Raw genomic sequence first — 16,675 nt, 5'->3', positions numbered from 1 at the left:
TATGGGTTGAAAATGTGGACAAGAACATAAAAGCCAGATGCCTTCAGTTTAGCAAAATCCAGTAATTCAGACAGTACTTGTAGAGGTTATAACAATTATTTCTTGATAATATATTGCTCCTGACACAAAGTATAATAGGAAAATCCTCACTGTACAGCTTTTAACAAGCCCTAGAGGCCATGTCTACACTAGGTGCTACCCATTCTCTGCCTATATGGAGAGAAACCAGACTATTTTACGTACTAGTGGAGGTGTGCTAATACCAGACAGTTACAGCTAGTAGTAAAGGTATCTGTAGTACCATTAAAAGTATGGTGATAGTTTAGAGGAATAAAGCACATAGACCAGCTTTCCCTAGCTTAGTTGATTTTGAAATTTCCACAACTAAGGGGGTGGAATATCTGAAATACATGAAAAATATCAAGGCTTGAGATGACCAAAAAGGTTTGTGTATTCTTACGCACACTTTGGTCTCAGTCATGCCAAAACTCAAGCACATGGTGAACTTTTTGAGCTGCCCCATTGACTTCATAAGGTCTGTTCAGACCCCATAAAGTTAAGCATGCTTTTAAATTATGTAAGGTTGGAACCTTAAGAAAAAACACAGATTGACATGAGAGTTTTAAAAAAATGGGACCAAGGAACAAAATAATATGGCAGTTTGAGGCTAATGCTGTATTATTGTTTGGGTTGATATTTTCATTCAATCATTTTTTATAATTTTAAAGTATAATTTTAGGTATTAAATTTCTCATCTACAGACTGCAAAGAGATGCTTTCTAAAAGTTTTATAAAAATCATGTCAGCCATTTGGCATTTTTCAAATATGAAAGGGAGAAGAAATAAAAATTATTTGTTTTTCCAGGCACTATTTTATGTTTGGATGGCAAATCAGCTCTTTATAACTAAACTTTGAACATGTGTGGCCCAGAACAAACAAATTTTAAGATAATTTTCCCCCCAAAACTAGTATTTAAATGAGGAATGACTATTTTTGTGTCCTGTACACTGCCATTAACAGGGCCAGCTCTAAAACAATGAAGTGGGTTAGAATGAGCTATCTTGTTTTCTGGAGTGCAGCGAGACATGTTTGTGGTTTAAATACTTCAACAAACACAGCAAACATTTTTTATTTCTGCAGTAGTGATAAGAGTTAGTAATTTAGTTTTTTCTTAAAATTACTGCACTACAAAAACCTTCAAAAAGCATGCTCTGTGATGATGTGATATATAAAACGGCTTCTCTACCTGGGTCTTGCTAGGAACCAGGTCTTTCTGATGTCCATATCATGACATTTCTGGATAAAAACACAGTAGGTGATGCTTTATGAATAGTAGTAATGGACACATTCCTGTTGTCCTAGTAAAGGACTAGCAATTAAAACCTTCAAGGGTTAATAAAGTGTTTTCCAGGATGTGTGTGTCTGATGTTTCTGAAACTCAAAACAAGCACACTTAGGCTACGTCTACATGTGCCCCAAACTTCGAAATGGCCACGCAAATGGCCATTTCAAAGTTTGAGGCACGTGTAGACGTAGCCTAAGTGTGCTTGTTTTGAGTTTCAGAAACATCAGACACACATCCTGGAAAACACTTTATAAGGGGACTTGTTTTGAGTTTGCATGGCCATTTCGAAGTTTGGCGCACATGTAGACACGGCCTTCGAGCGGGAATGGTTTAATGCTCCAGTTGCATTTGAAGGATGATTACAGAGCTTTGATTCCAAGAGCAGTAGGTTTGAAAACCCCTGCAGTGACTTGAAGATTGTGTTGAGTACACTGAACCAGGTTTTATGCATGAGACTCTCTTTCATCTTCAGGACATCCGCTGAAATCTCAAAAGTGAGAAAATGGAAAACAGAAGGGAGGGGTAGGGGAGGGTAAAAAATGAAGGGAAAAAATTGCCTGATATTTAAGTTAAAATGCAAATCAGCTCTCTCTGCAAACTATGAATCCTTAAAAGTTATATTTAGCTATAAACTAGCTTTCCACAAAAATACAAATTCATATAAATTCTTATTGCTGAATTCCCTTGCTTAAACCCATCTTTCCTATCATAAGGACTGTAATCATCTCGTATTCTCAGTTGGTCCATTTCCTAGTTAACAGAATTTGAAAGTATCTTGCTACAAAATGGCACACTTATTTAGCTCAGTTGTCTTTCTAGCCCACAATTGTGTTTCTGGCAGAGATTAGTATTAGATATTCAGACAAACATGTAAAATACAAACCTATAGTAGGCAGTTATGGTATAACTTGATTCCAGGAATATTTTCTCCAAGCACCAGTAGTTGGACATTGACATAAGACCTGCAGCATGAGGATTTGTATCTCTTCTGAAAGCTTTCTGTGAACAATAGTCCTAGAGACTATCATCAAACGCGAAAGAAACATTTTTCTATTCTATGTGCCAGATTCATTAAGTTTCTGTCCACCAAGATACCTTCCAGTTTACAAAGCTGCTACTAAAAGCTTGTTTCATTGTCCATTACTCATTGACCAGCCATAATAGATCTTCCCCATTATTGTGCAATTTTTAATTATAAATTTAAGTACTTTTTTCTTTTTTTTTTTTTTTTTTTTTTTTTTTTTACACGCAGCTTAATAAATGAAAGTTACATTAAAATAACTAACCCACCTAATTAACTTTGAATCTACACATCTAAAACAAATCCATAATTAATACTACACTTGAATCATACTTTCCAGTAGGAGACTTTGTAAGTAGTTCATATATTCTTTACCCATTTATATCAGTATGCGAGAACTTCATGAGTCTCAGCGTGCTCACAATATATCTTTTCAGGGTATAGGAAGACTACATAGCTTGGTGTATTGAAATAGCAAGAGGTGGTATTTCACATCACCTGCCAGCTTTGGAAATATTTACTTTAAGGGTGGTAACTTGCATACCAGTTTTCATTTGAATAGTAAGAGGAAGCCGAGCTAGTCTATACACTATCAAAACAACCACAGTCTCTACCCCAGGAACACCAGTCCTGGAACCTTTCCTTGCAACAAAGCCCGCTGCCAGCTTTGTCCACATATCTTCTCTGGAAATACCATCACTGGACCTAACCAGGTAACTCACAGAATCATGGGCACTTTCTCATGCTCACCTACTAACATCATATATGCCATCATGTGCCAACAATGCCCAGATACTTTGTATATTAGACAGACTTCTAACTCCCTCAGACAAAGGGTCAAGCGGCACAAAAACACTCCAGATCCACAAACCAGTTAGTCAACATTTTAATGGAATGGGGCATTCCATCAATGACCTAAAGGTACATGTGTTACTAAAGAGGAATTATTGCACCGTTCTGCAAAGAGAAGCAGCCGAGCTGGCTCTTATATTCAAATTCAGCACATTAACACATGGTTTAAATCGTGATGGGAACTTTGAGTCACTATACAGGCTCGTCTGCATACTTGGCTCAATCTAATTCTTGACCTTCCACCCCACCCCTCCACTCTGATTTGCTCACCTTGATTATCTTTTTCTGATTTGTCCTCCTTGCTTACTGTTTTTGGTTCTCTGTGTCTTAAATATTGAGTCTGTTCTGGTCTGGCTATGGTCTGAAGAAGTGGGTCTGTCCCATGAAAGCTCACCTAATAAGCTATTTTGCTAGTCTTTAAAGTGCTACTTGACTGCTTTTTGTTTTGATAGTTTTCATTTGGTTTGAAAATTTCAAAATTAAGTTCAAAATTAAAACTTTAAAACTTGAGAACAAGTTGGATTTTAACCATGTAAAACTGTCTTCCATGCTAGATGTTCACAACATAAAAAACAAAAAACCAAATATGCTAACCTACAAGCCACACGTGGGTAGTTAGCTTAAGCAACAAGCACACAGAATAATGTGGTGACTTTACTGTAGCAGTAGCTGCTTCATAACTGGTTCAACATTATGGTATACGATACGTGGTACATCATTTTCTTGTACAATGTCATTTCAAGATCTGTTAACAAATTTCAATGGCTGATAAAAGCATGAAGATCTAAAAATCAGAGGCTACGGTTACACTAGCGAGATTTGCCGACAAAACCCATTTTGTCAAACCAAAAAATAAGAAAAAAATTGGTGGAACATCCCAACACAATGCATTTTGCCAACAGTCTGTCAACAAAACTCAGTACTTTTGCTGGCAGCATTCTACCATTCAGCCATGAGGCACAACGCTGTTGTCAGATTCTGTTGACAAAAAAAGTAGCATGGATGATCTAGTAGGGCCTTCTCTTCACAGACAAGGCATCCAGAACAATGGACAGCCCTATCTGCTGTGCTCCTGGCTGCTCTCTTGACAGATCAGAGTGCTCTTCTGCTTGGCTTGTGTGTGTGGCCGAACTCTGTTGACAGAAGCTTTGTTGGGAAATCTCTGACAGTGACTTCTATCCACAGACTGCTGTAGTGTAACCCTAGCCAAAAAGATTTTTCAAATTCAGTGGCCATAGAATTAAAGTAACGCACAGGGATTAAGATGAGCATCCTGGGACAAAAAGCCACTCGGTCCAGACAAGTAAATTTTACTTATGGCCCAATATTGCAAAGCACATATTTAAACTTGAAGCCTGTGAGTACACCCAATGATTTTTGTAAAACTGCACATTCTTGAAGACAAACATGCATTCAAGCACTTTGCTGAATAAAGCCTGAGTTTTCGAGCAAACTGATCTTTACTTCTGCAGGCAGTTCAAGAACAAACATGCCTCAATCTGAGCCTGAAGATGAAAGATTGTCTACCTCAGTTTCTTTTGCTAAATTCTCTCTGACGCTTCCACCACTGTACCCTATGCTAGGCTGTAAAGAGATCACATGTATTTACAGAAACAGTCTCCCAAAAGAGCAGTCTGCTCACAACTGTTATGAAGCATAAATTATTAGAGATGCCTTAATACTACATTTTTTTCCCTTTGAACTAAAGGATTGTTTAATAATGAAGTATAGTAAAGACTTTTTAAATGCTATTATAAACTAAATTACCTGGAGGTTTGCAGTCTCTTGGCAGAAATCTTATCTCCTAAGCCACCTCTATCCAGCTGAAAATCCTGCGTCTGTTTTTTGGATTTCTGGGCTCTGCTGCCTGAAACCTGTGCTTCAGAAATGGTCACACAAAATAGCTCCTCACCAACAAGCTGCTGCAATCTCTTTATTTTCATGTCTATCTTGACATGCTAGTCAGGCAACTGCCTAGATTTTAAGTTGCCTTCTCTTCTCATAGTCAATAGATCCCTTCACTCTAAACCAGCATTTCCCAAACTGGTGTTCCATGCAAGGTAAATAGCTGTTCTATGAAAAAAATGTCAATACTAGTGACATTTGTCTTTCTAAAATATTAAAGAAATTATGTGCATATCAAAAATACTGAGGTACTGGAATAGTATTTAGACTAAGTATCTTAACATTTACAATGCATTCATAATAGTGTAATTATGCATGTCATGCCAAAACAGATGCAAAAATACTCTTCCCATTAAAAAACCATCAAATGTCACTTACTTTCCAGTAGTTTCCTGTAAAAAAAAAAAAAAATTTGTAAAAGAAAATATAAAAATATTTTTCCCCATACTCAATATGGTTTGCATTACTTTTCTTAAAAGTGTTTTTTAAACCTTAAGGAAGGACAGTCCTTTTTCTGATTATCATACTATTTTTGCCCAAAAGAACAACACTAACTATCCTTCTTTACACTGTGATATTGACGTTCTGGGTTGGTATTTAACTTTTGTACTTTATTATAGGGTTCCTAATCATCCGTCTATCAGAAGTACATTACCTTTTCATTCAGATTATCCTCTGTTTTTTTCGTCCTTTGTAAAATAAAAAAACGTCAAAAAAACTAACTTTTAAATCAACTTTTGATGATTAAGTGTGGTAGTTTCTTGGTATAAAACCCTCTCCTGCCCCACACAAGCATGTACATATTCCGTCAGTATATTCCAAGCCCAAAGTGTCCCGTGGCCAAATTAGTTTGGGAAACACTGTGCTCTGAACAGTTGATTGCTGATATGGTATTTCTTCTTTTATACAGAGCCATGCACAATATGCTATTATTCATAGTATTACTCCATGAACTTCTGAGAATACCAGAGACACAATATTATTTTAACTACTGTTCAAGAGGTATTTTCTTAAACAGAAGCTAATTGCCTTATTTTAGAGGTTGTTTTATGAGCAGATAAGCTAGTTTTGTTTTTCCGGAAACATTTACAGACCAGACATCTGGACCATGCAACTGTCAGTATCAGCGGTCTGATGTTATTTCATGAAATAAAAATAGATACTCCACAAGTTTCAGATGTTTATTAAGCCCCAACAAGCTACTTTCAGCATGTGATTAAAAGTGCAATGTGAGGCAAGCTTAATTAACATTTCCTGGATGATTATCAGTTGTGCGGACAGCTTCTGGAAGACCTTCAGTCTGTGCAGCTTGTAACGGGAGAATTTGTTCTTTAGAAGTCAGGACGATCCTTCTTCAGTTTGCTGTAGTCCACATTGACTGAAAAGAACTAAAAAGAGGATGGGGTCGAGGAAAAGAGGGAAAAAAAAAAAAAAAAAAAAAAGGGTTTTGAGTAGAACAGGACCTGAGTTTGTACATATACAAACAGAAGAACACTACTTTCAATTTAACTGAAAACAGTTACTGATATGTCACTTGGTTTTCTTCTAGATATGCCATAGTCAAGTGCATAGACTGAGGCTGCTCCTACACTCACCTCATCCTGTCAGAGGTAGCACGGAAATGAGGCCATTCGAAGCAGGCTAATGAGGTCCTAATATGCATATTCACCACCTCATTAGCATCATGGTGGTTGTGCGACTTTCAGAGTGCAGACTTCGAATCTGCAGATTGACAGGGTACATGGGGGCAACTTCAAAATAAGTGCCCCACTTTTACATTCCCTTTCTCCCTCAAAAGTAGATTAGAGTAAGGGAATGTTGAAGTGAGGCACTTATTTCAAAGCTGCCCCCATCCACATTGTCAACCTGCAATTCCAAGTCTGCACTGTGAAATTCGCGTGGCCATGATTATGCTAATGAGGTGCTGAACATGCACATTAGTCTGCTTCAAATTGCCTCATTACCATGCCACCTCTGAGGGAAGAGGGCAAGGGTAGAAGCAGTCTGAGCATAGCATTTAGAATTCATGACTTTAAAGGGGTGGCGGGGGGGGGGATGCAACTAGGTTAAGTTCTAATGGGACAAGCTTTCTAGCATGTGCCACAAGAGTCCACAGTTAAAGCAAGTCTGAAAGACAGATACAAAGTCGAAACCAGTAATTTTATAACTGTTGCCTACTACGAACCTGTAGAACTACCTTACCTTCCAGAGAATTAAGTATCTGAACATTAATACAGGTTGAACCTCTCTAATCCGGAACACTCTCATCCATCATCATCTGTAATTTGGCATGATTTTAGTTACCTAGATCAGGGTGGCTAACCTGTGGCTCTGCAGGCAGGGGGCAGGGCATTCATTAAAAGCAGGGAGTGGTAGGAGTGCCTGGCTATGAGGGTGGGCATTGAATCACATACCATTTATTTTTCTTTATTTCATATGTATTTATATTTTATATGCAGCTCTTTGCACTCTATCCACCACTATTTTGGTTCTTTGCCTCTAACTGGTTGGCCACCCCGAGCTAGATCACTTATGGGTGTGGCCAAGATTCCCATGGTCCCATAAAGTTTGTTCACAGCCATCAATCCTAGTGTTCTGTGCTGTTTGTTAGGTCTAGTTTACCCCAAACGTCTTCAAAAAGCCCAGTAAGCAATGGAAGTGTTGGTAATGCCGCTAGACAATATTGACCTTCCTTTGACAAATTCTCTCATTTGGTACTGGTCAAGTCCCAAGGATGTCAAACTAGAGAGCTCAACGTGAATACAGAATTTAGAGAGGAAATGAGCTGTTGTGCCTCAGCTTCTTCAACATATCACTTTATGAAGAACTAATGGTTTTAGACAGGTTTGCTTCATGAAACAGGGAAGTTGTTCGTATCATTTCTTGTCCAGGTGAAAGTGAGACTTAAACCAAAATTAGCCGTGGAGAACTGAGGAGAAACCTCCAAGCACTCCACACCAGTTGTTCTTGGGGCTATCGGATTTAGATTCCTAATCCTCTTGAGCAATGATTTTAGGGGTAATTTACACCAGTGTTTCTTAAACTATGTTCTATAGAACACTGGTATTCCACAAACAACTCACAGGTATGCCACAAGGATCTGACACTTTTTTTATCTCATACATTGATAAGAACATAAGAATGGCCATACTGGGTCAGACCAAAGGTCCATCCAGCCCAGCATCCCATCTGCCGACAGTGGCCAATGCCAGGTGCCCCAGAGAAGGAGAACAGAAGACAATGATCAAGTGATTTATCTCCTGCCATCCATCTCCTGCCCTTGTTCTGAAGGCTAGGGCACCATACTTTATCCCTGGCTAACAGCCATTTATGGACCTAACCTCCAAAAATTTATCAAGCTCTTTTTTAAACCCTAATAGAGTCCTGGCCTTCACAGCCTCCTCGGGCAAGGAGTTCCACAGGTTGACTGTGCGCTGTGTGAAGAAAAATTTCCTTTTATTAGTTTTGAACCTACCACCCATCAATTTCATTTGGTGTCCCCTAGATCTTGTATTATGGGAAAAGGTAAATAATTTTTCTATATTCACTTTCTCCACACCATTCATGATTTTATATACCTCTATCATATCGCCCCTCAATCGCCTCTTTTCCAAACTGAAAAGTCCCAGTCTCTCTAGCCTCTCCCCATATGGGACCCGTTCCAAGCCCCTAATCATCTTAGTCGCCCTTTTCTGAACCTTTTCTAATGCCAATATATCTTTTTTGAGGTGAGGAGACCACATCTGCACGCAGTACTCAAGATGTGGGTGTACCATAGTTTTATATAGGGGAAGTATGATATCTTTTGTCTTATTATCGATCCCTTTTTTAATAATTCCTAACATCCTATTTGCTTTACTAACTGCCGCTGCACACTGCGTGGATGTCTTCAGAGAACTATCCACTATAACTCCAAGATCCCTTTCCTGATCTGTCGTAGCTAAATTTGACCCCATCATGTAGTACGTGTAATTTCGGTTATTTTTTCCAACATGCATTACCTTACACTTACCCACATTAAATTTCATTTGCCATTTTGCTGCCCAATCACTCAGTTTGCTGAGATCTTTTTGTAGTTCTTCACAATCCCTTTTGCTTTTGACTGTCCTGAACAACTTGGTGTCATCTGCAAACTTTGCCACCTCACTGCTTACCTCATTTTCTAGATCATTGATGAACAAGTTGAACAGGATCGGTCCCAGGACTGACCCCTGGGGAACACCACTAGTTACCCTCCTCCATTGTGAAAATTTACCATTTATTCCCACCCTTTGTTTTCTGTCTTTTAACCAATTCCCGATCCATGAAAGGATCTTTCCTCCTATCCCATGACCACCTAATTCACATAAAAGCCTTTGGTGTGGGACCGTGTCAAAGGCTTTCTGGAAATCTAGGTATATTATGTCCACTGGGTGCCCCTTGTCCGCATGTTTATTAACCCCTTCAAAGAATTCTAATAGATTAGTTAGACACGACTTCCCTCTGCAGAAACCATGCTGACTTTTGCCCAACAATTCATGCTCTTCTACGTGCCTTGCAATTTTATTCTTTACTAGTGTTTCTACTAATTTGCATGGTACTGATGTTAAACTTATCGGTCTATAATTGCCAGGGTCTCCTCTAGAGCCTTTTTTAAATATTGGCGTTTTATTGGCCGTCTTCCAGTCATTTGGTACCAAAGTGGATTTAAAGGATAGGTTACAAACCACTGTTAATAACTCCGCAATTTCACATTTGAGTTCTTTCAGAACCCTTGGGTGAATACCGTCTGGTCCTGGAGACTTGTTACTATTCAGCTTATCAATTAACTCCAAAACCTCCTCTAATGTCACTTCAATCTGAGTGAGTTCCTCAGATTCGTCACCTAAAAAGGCTGGCTCAGATTTAGGAACCTCTGTAACATCCTCAGCCGTGAAGGCTGAAGCAAAGAAATCATTTAATCGCTCCGCAATGGCACTGTCTTCCTTGATCGCTCCTTTTATATCTTCATCGTCCAAGGGCCCCACTGCTTTTTTAGCGGGCTTCCTGCTTCTAATGTATTTAAAAAACATTTTACTATCGTTTGTTGAATTTTTGGCTAGCTGTTCCTCAAAATCTTTTTTGGCTTTTCTTATTACATGATGACACTTAATTTGGGAGCGTTTATGTTCCTTTCTATTTTCCTCACTAGGATTTGACGGTATATATTGATGGTATATATTTTCTCGGTTATTAAAACCAGACACAATGTTACTTCATTGCTACGATACCTGATTAAATTACTTCATTTTGTTTTTGGATGTACATAGAATCATAGAACCCTAGGGCTGGAAGGGACCTCAGGACGTCATCAAGTCCAGCCCCCTGCCTAAAGCAGGATCAATCCCAATTAATTCATCCCAGCCAGGATGATGTCAAGTCAGGACCTAAAAACTGCTAGGGACAGAGATTCTACCACATCTCTAGGTAACGCATTCCAGAGCTTCACCACCCTCCTGGTGGAATAGTTTTTCCTTATATCCAACCTACTCCTGTCCTTCTGTAACTTCAGACCATTGCTCCTCCTTCTGCCACCTGTCACCACTGAAAACAGCCTCTCTCCATTCTCTTTAGAGCACCCCTTCAACAAGTTGAAGGCTGCTATCAAATCGCGTTTCAGTCTTTTCTTCGGCAAACTAAATAACCCCAAATCTCTCAGCCTCTCCTCATATGTGACGTGCTCCAGCCCCTTAGTTTTTCTTGCCCTCTGCTGAACCTGCTCCAATACATCATGTTGCTCTTTGGTTATTTTTGGTCTGACAACTTCTTTTTCCTTTTTTTGAAGAAAAATTTCCTGCATATAAGTGATTTTTTGGTGTTTTGTGGTCTCAAAAAGTTTAAGAAATACTCGTCTACACTGAGTTTAGGTCAATGTATTCAGTGTTAGGACAAATGTTGAATGAGTGTGTCCACACTACCCAGTCCTTCCCTTCAACCGCCCATGGAGCAAAGCCTGAAAAGGTGCCTCCAATAAAGAGCAGACAGAGCCTGAAGCATTCGGGAAACAGTTGTTGTGGCGTGGGGAGGGCTACACACAACATCACATGAAAATAAAGCAGCTTACACAAGCAGATCACAGGACAAGACGGGTTGTGAGCCACAAATATGGAAAGCTGGTAACATGCATCCCTAAGGGCCAACAGCAATGTTTTCGTTCCATGAGGCATTGGAATCCTAGCCCACCATCTGCTGCAGGGACTGTGGGATAGCTGCTCACAGTGCATCACTCCTTTAAACAAAATTGACCTAATTTTGTAGTGTGGACTATCCCTTAGAGTAGCTACCAATCTCTAATGGCCACAGAAGCCCTCACAAATAGAAGAGGACAGAAAAAAAAATCCTCATACTGTCTTGAGAGGACTAGGATCTAGGGGAAAAAATGAAGGGTAAGGTTGAACAAGTTCACATACAGTAGTCTGTCTATACACTAGATGTTAGTAACAGGTAAAGTTGACAGTACAGAAGTACATAAACCATAAAGAACATGAGAACATGCAGAAAGTGGGAAAGACAGCATTTTTGAACAGTATTAGCTAAATCTACATGGCTAACCAAGTAATCTCCTGGGTTCAAAGACTGTGGCTCAGATCACAATTTGGACCGATGCTAAAATAAAAATACTACTGTAGTATGGGATGGGAAGGTATAGAACAGATAAAAGATCCTCTCTCTCTCATCTTATACAGACACCTTAGAAAGCCCATGATAATGACCTGAGCCAGCACTGAAGTACTGCTCAAATACTGACTTGGGTGTAGGTTAGCATCCAAGATTGAATTAGACATTGTGAAATACGATGTTTTGACTAAATCCTCAGTGACTACATGACAAGAAGCATGGCAATAACCATCACAACTAAAAGATATAACCCTATCCATTAGAACAACATATTAGAAATCATAACTAAACTCAAAGTGATGTTTTCCAGGCCTAGTCTGTACCCAAAAGTAAGCTTTTGGAGATATGAGTGGATTCAGCTCTTGGATACAAAAAAATGGGGCGGAGGGGCAAAGGAGAAAGAGTTCCCCCAGCCCCTCAAAATCAAGTTTTTAGCAGTTCTCCAGGTAGAATACCTAGAAATATAGAGAGTTGAAATTTGAGAAAGAAACATTCCTCACTCATGTTCCTTTGAGCATTCCACGAAAAAGATTTGAATATCTGCAATATTGGACAAAAGTAAACGTACCATATTGTGCTCCAGTTTCTTAAAGTCCTGACTCACCAAGCGCTTCTGTGTAAGCAAGCCCGTGAAGAGCCTACTTAACTTCATGGTTTCTGAATGGGTATATCCCTGATCAGTTTAGAAGATCAAGACTGCAACTTACACATTGTACAGCTAAGACATAGGCTCACTTGAGATGTGCAATGAAAAACGTAAGACATGTAGTTCTCAGCTTGATCCCTGCAACTAGAACATAAAAATCAGTGGAATCCATTTTTAAAGTAGTTTAAAATAATTTGCCTCTTATCAAAGAGAAAATTTTCCTAGATTTGATCAAGTTCTGAGCAACTAAAAGAGGGGTTAAGACTGCATATATGCATTCATTCTTACTACACGCTTCCACCAAACTCCCACTATAATCCTGAGATTCTGCATAAGACGTAAGGAAATAGTTGTTTTCCTTAACAGATCTCCCTAAAGAACTGTTTTAAAAAAGAAACATTTTGTCTATCAGAATTACATGCCATCAGCCACTGTATCTATAACTTGCAACAACTCTAGTTTCCACGACATACAAGGAGCTGTTTTAGTGACACGGCAGAAAAAAATGTTAATGATGCACAGGACCAAATATGGTAAACCCTGAGACTTCTGCTTCTTGTGCTAGTACAAGCTGGAAATGCTACAGGATTTATACAGTTATTCTGAAGAGGACCAACTTGAAACATTTTTTGCATGAGAAAGATATCCAGGATGGTTTCCCATTAACCTGACAGGTAACAGAGTGCAAAATTTTATTCCCCCCCTAGACTTTCCTCTCAAGTGTAAAAAACACAAATTAATATGTACACCATTTGCCTTTTCAGAACAAAATGTCAGCGTTTGGAAGTTCTTCCTTTTAGGAAGCATAACACTGAAGATACTGAAGTAGCAGTATCACTGAGTTTTGGTAAATGAGTTTCTTGGAGTTCTGGTGATGGTTAATATCACTCTAGGGCTACGTCTACACTAGCCAAAAACTTCGAAATGGGGTGAGATTGGGAATGAGGTGGTTGGGTTGCAGGAAGGTGCTCCAGGATGAGGCCAAGGCGTTTGGAGTAAGGGAGTGGGCTCAGGGCTGGGATGTGGGGTCTGGGAGAAAGACAGCGTGCAGGAGGTAGGTTACCACATGGAGAAGAGGGCTGAAGTACAGGCTCTGCAGGGGGCCAAGGACGCAGGAAGGAAGCAGGCTCGGGCCAGGTCACACTCATCGGAGGAAGCTCCCTGTTAGTGGTACAAAGGAACTGACCTCCGTGGTACCTTGCCACTTCAGGAAGCAGCAGCCATGTCCATCCCTAGGCGGGAGGTCCAGGCACCTCTGCATATTGCACACTGCCAATGCCAACCCTGTGAATCCCACTGGCCACATTTTCCAGCCAATGGGAGCTACAAAGCTGGTGCTATGGGTAGTATTTGGAGCTTCCCCGATTCCCTTTGTGCTTACAGGCAACAGACACACAACTGGGCTTCACACCTCCAATGTGGAGATATGCTGTGGGAAAGATGAAATTAAATGGCAATCCAGCTCATTGGCTGGACACCCCCCTCCCTCGCCTGAAACGAAATGGTCTGTGACTCTACTACAGGTTGAACCTTTCTTGTCCAGGACACTCTAGTCTGGTAGGACCACAGATGTTGCTGGACCAAGGAGCCCCAGCAACAGAGGTTGTTAGAGAAGGGGTGCTGCTGATGGAAAGGAGCCATGCTGGCTGAAGTGGGTGGCCTAACCACCCTGGATCTGGCAAGTCTCAGGTCCTGAGGTCCTGGACTAGGGAGGTCTAACCTGTGTGTTTATGAAATTTATTTCTTTTATATTTAAATAGGAAATATGTTGCACCTTTAAAGGGTGTAAAGTGGCTCAAAAACAATTACAAAAATTCACAATGAAGGCAGGATTTTTTTTAAACTATAAGGAAGTTAATTTGTACATGAATATCAGAAGATGCTGGAATTTTTTTTTTTAAAAAAGTCTCTTTGGATAGCAATAGCAACACTTCCTTTTACAGACAGGTCACAAAACAACATATGTAAATGAGACCCAGAATATCATATATCTACCTTGTTTGTCTCAACTAAGCAGCCCTTTTTGCAATTCTTACACAAGATCTCTTTATAATGCTTGCATTAATGAAATTAAAGAACTAATAAGTGAAAAAAGCACAAAGAGAAAGTTCAGCAATATTGCATAACCATAGCAGTCTACACCAGTGGTTTTCAACGGGTGTGCTGCAGAAATGTCATTAATTTCCCATCACCCCACTCTCGCTCTGCAAAGAGCTGAGGGGACAGGAAATTTACATACTTAACGCCTCCCTGCTTTACCTCTCACTGGTACCTCACAAAGCTGAGCCTCCAAAAGTAGCCAGACCACAGGTAACATACCTGGGGATTAACCAGTGCCCTGATAACTAAAAGCCTTTCTGCCTCTTACCTTGTACTGGTCAGTAGGACCCAGTTTATTCCAGGGTTCAGGGTTATTCTTTCTGTCCCAACTACAAAGAAAAATAGAGTAAAAGAATAGAAGATGAAAAAGCAGTGTGATTTGTTACATACATTATATAGAGAAGGGGTGCTGAAAGAACCTGAATCATCATCTCTCCTCACAAGTTGCCACAGAACAAAACCAACACTTCCGTAAACTATCTCCAGAATTTACCTCATAAGCTTGGAATACCCTCAGTCAAAAATACAGTTCTTCAAACTCAACTGTGAGCATACTGAAGCTCAGTTAGAAACATGGGCATGCAAGGGTGCCTAACAATTTTAAACAAACACACTGTAAAATTTACTCCTACCTGACGTCAGGGTTGAACAATGCTAGGCGCATAAGGTACAAGGCAGCCCCAGAACCTCCAACTCCGATAAAGGCAAAAAGAGGGATTAACTAGAGCAAAAGATTTGGAAATAGAGACAAACATAAAGATAACACCGTTTAAGAAGCGAGGCTGCAAACGATCAGGTACTAAACCTTACCAAGAATATGCTCTAAATAGCTTAACTGTCTAGCCATAAAGGACCCAGCAGGCCTGCAAGGTGCCCCCTGGCTAACAGCACCTGCTCCTCCGGAAAAGCAAGTGGGGAACAGCGTCATGCCGCAAAGTGCGCCACAATACGCCGCGGAAAAAGAGCAGAAATTAACCCAGCTTCTGAGAAACGGGGCGACGGCAGCGGGCTCACACGGGCCTCTCCGTTAAAGGCTATCACAAAGCGGAGCTAGGCCAGGTACGGGGCGCGGCGCCGGGGGGCGTGGAAGAGCGAGGGAGGAGACGGTGCCCGAAGTCTGTCTGCAGAGACCCCGCACAGGGATTCAGCCCATTAGAGCAGCAAACAGTGTGATTCTTGTGCCCCCCCGCACCCGGCCCAGGCCCAGGCCCAGGCCCAGGCCTTCCTCTCCCCCCACCCCGGACCAGTCCTTCTCTCCCCGCGCGCGACTCCGGGACGCACACTCGGATGCTTCTTAGCCTGACTGATCAGGAGACGGAACATGGTGGCAGTTGAGGAGGGAGATCTCGCGCCCCAGCAGAACCAGACACGGCCTCTCCGCAAATTCGCCTTTTCTCGTCTCTCCTCGGTCACGGAGGCCCAATGTCATTCAAGGACCCCGCGTTGCAGGCTCCAGGGATAACCACGCGGATGGGGCTGCCCTTGGTGACTGCCTGCTTTCACTTTGCCAGCTCTGCCTCAGCCGCCGAACAAACACGCTACAGAGACCCCTGTCTGGGTTTAGCTACGCATTCGCACTACTACGCGGTTTCCCAAGGACTTGCACCCTCCCCCTAAGAAGAAAGCAGGCATCAACCTGGTCACCTATAAGCGGTAGGGGGGCGGGGAAGTAAGGGAGCGTCGCGCATGCGCCGATCGAATGCCGCCGCTGCTGCCAAGGGAGGGGGAAGTGACTCCGCCCCTGCGGCGGTCGCTGTGGGGCCGGGGTTCCTGAAAACCGTAGACGCGGAGCCCGTCGGTCTGCGGCTAACCTTGCCAAGGCGCCCTTGCGCTCCGTGCCTCCCACGTAATCTCCGCCCACCTGTCTCTGTGTCTCCTGCAGGGCGCGGAGGCAAGGGCCTAAAGGCAGTGCACGCGTGTGCAGTGTCAGGGTTGCGTGGCCAACCTCTCCGGTAGGGAAGCGGTCCCCTGGCCTTTTACACACCCAGAGCTGTGCCTGAGTTCTAAGTGTGGGTCTGACCAGCCTCCCAGTGCAGCGCGTGAGGGGCCTGGTCTGCTACTCACATGGATGGGGTTCTGTGCTGTTCTTTAGCTGTAATGTACCCGAAATGTCTTCTATCAGCCCGAAACAAAGCAGCAGCCCTGTAGCACCTAAAAGACTAATAAAGT

General features: G+C 41.5%; 1 protein-coding gene across 1 annotated transcript; it reads right to left on the bottom strand.

Annotated features, from left to right (window-relative positions):
- Nucleotides 1–6,291: 6,291 nt before the first annotated feature.
- On the bottom strand, nt 6,292–15,965 carry NDUFA4 (NDUFA4 mitochondrial complex associated). The gene is made up of 4 exons (XM_074984685.1): nt 15,788–15,965; nt 15,139–15,227; nt 14,775–14,835; nt 6,292–6,512 (listed from the first exon to the last, which is right to left on the bottom strand). The coding sequence occupies exons 1-4, from the start codon at nt 15,827–15,829 to the stop codon at nt 6,456–6,458; spliced, it is 249 nt and encodes an 82-aa protein (XP_074840786.1). The 5' UTR covers nt 15,830–15,965; the 3' UTR covers nt 6,292–6,455.
- Between the last annotated feature and the right edge of the window lie 710 nt (nt 15,966–16,675).

Source organism: Carettochelys insculpta, chromosome 2 (assembly GCF_033958435.1).
Source record: "Carettochelys insculpta isolate YL-2023 chromosome 2, ASM3395843v1, whole genome shotgun sequence".
NCBI classification, from domain to species: Eukaryota; Metazoa; Chordata; order Testudines; family Carettochelyidae; genus Carettochelys; species Carettochelys insculpta.
Note: the sequence above shows the minus strand (reverse complement) of the source record. Positions and strands in the feature narration are given on the sequence as shown.

Excerpts from the sequence above, each read along its gene's own strand:
- NDUFA4 (XM_074984685.1), bottom strand. The coding sequence starts at position 15,829 with ATGTTCCGTCTCCTGATCAGTCAGGCTAAGAAGCATCCGAGT. Across the intron at positions 15,228-15,787 it reads AGGCTAAGAAGCATCCGAGT|TTAATCCCTCTTTTTGCCTT; the intron begins GTGCGTCCCGGA and ends CTTTTGCTCTAG. Across the intron at positions 14,836-15,138 it reads TTGTTCAACCCTGACGTCAG|TTGGGACAGAAAGAATAACC; the intron begins GTAGGAGTAAAT and ends TTTTCTTTGTAG.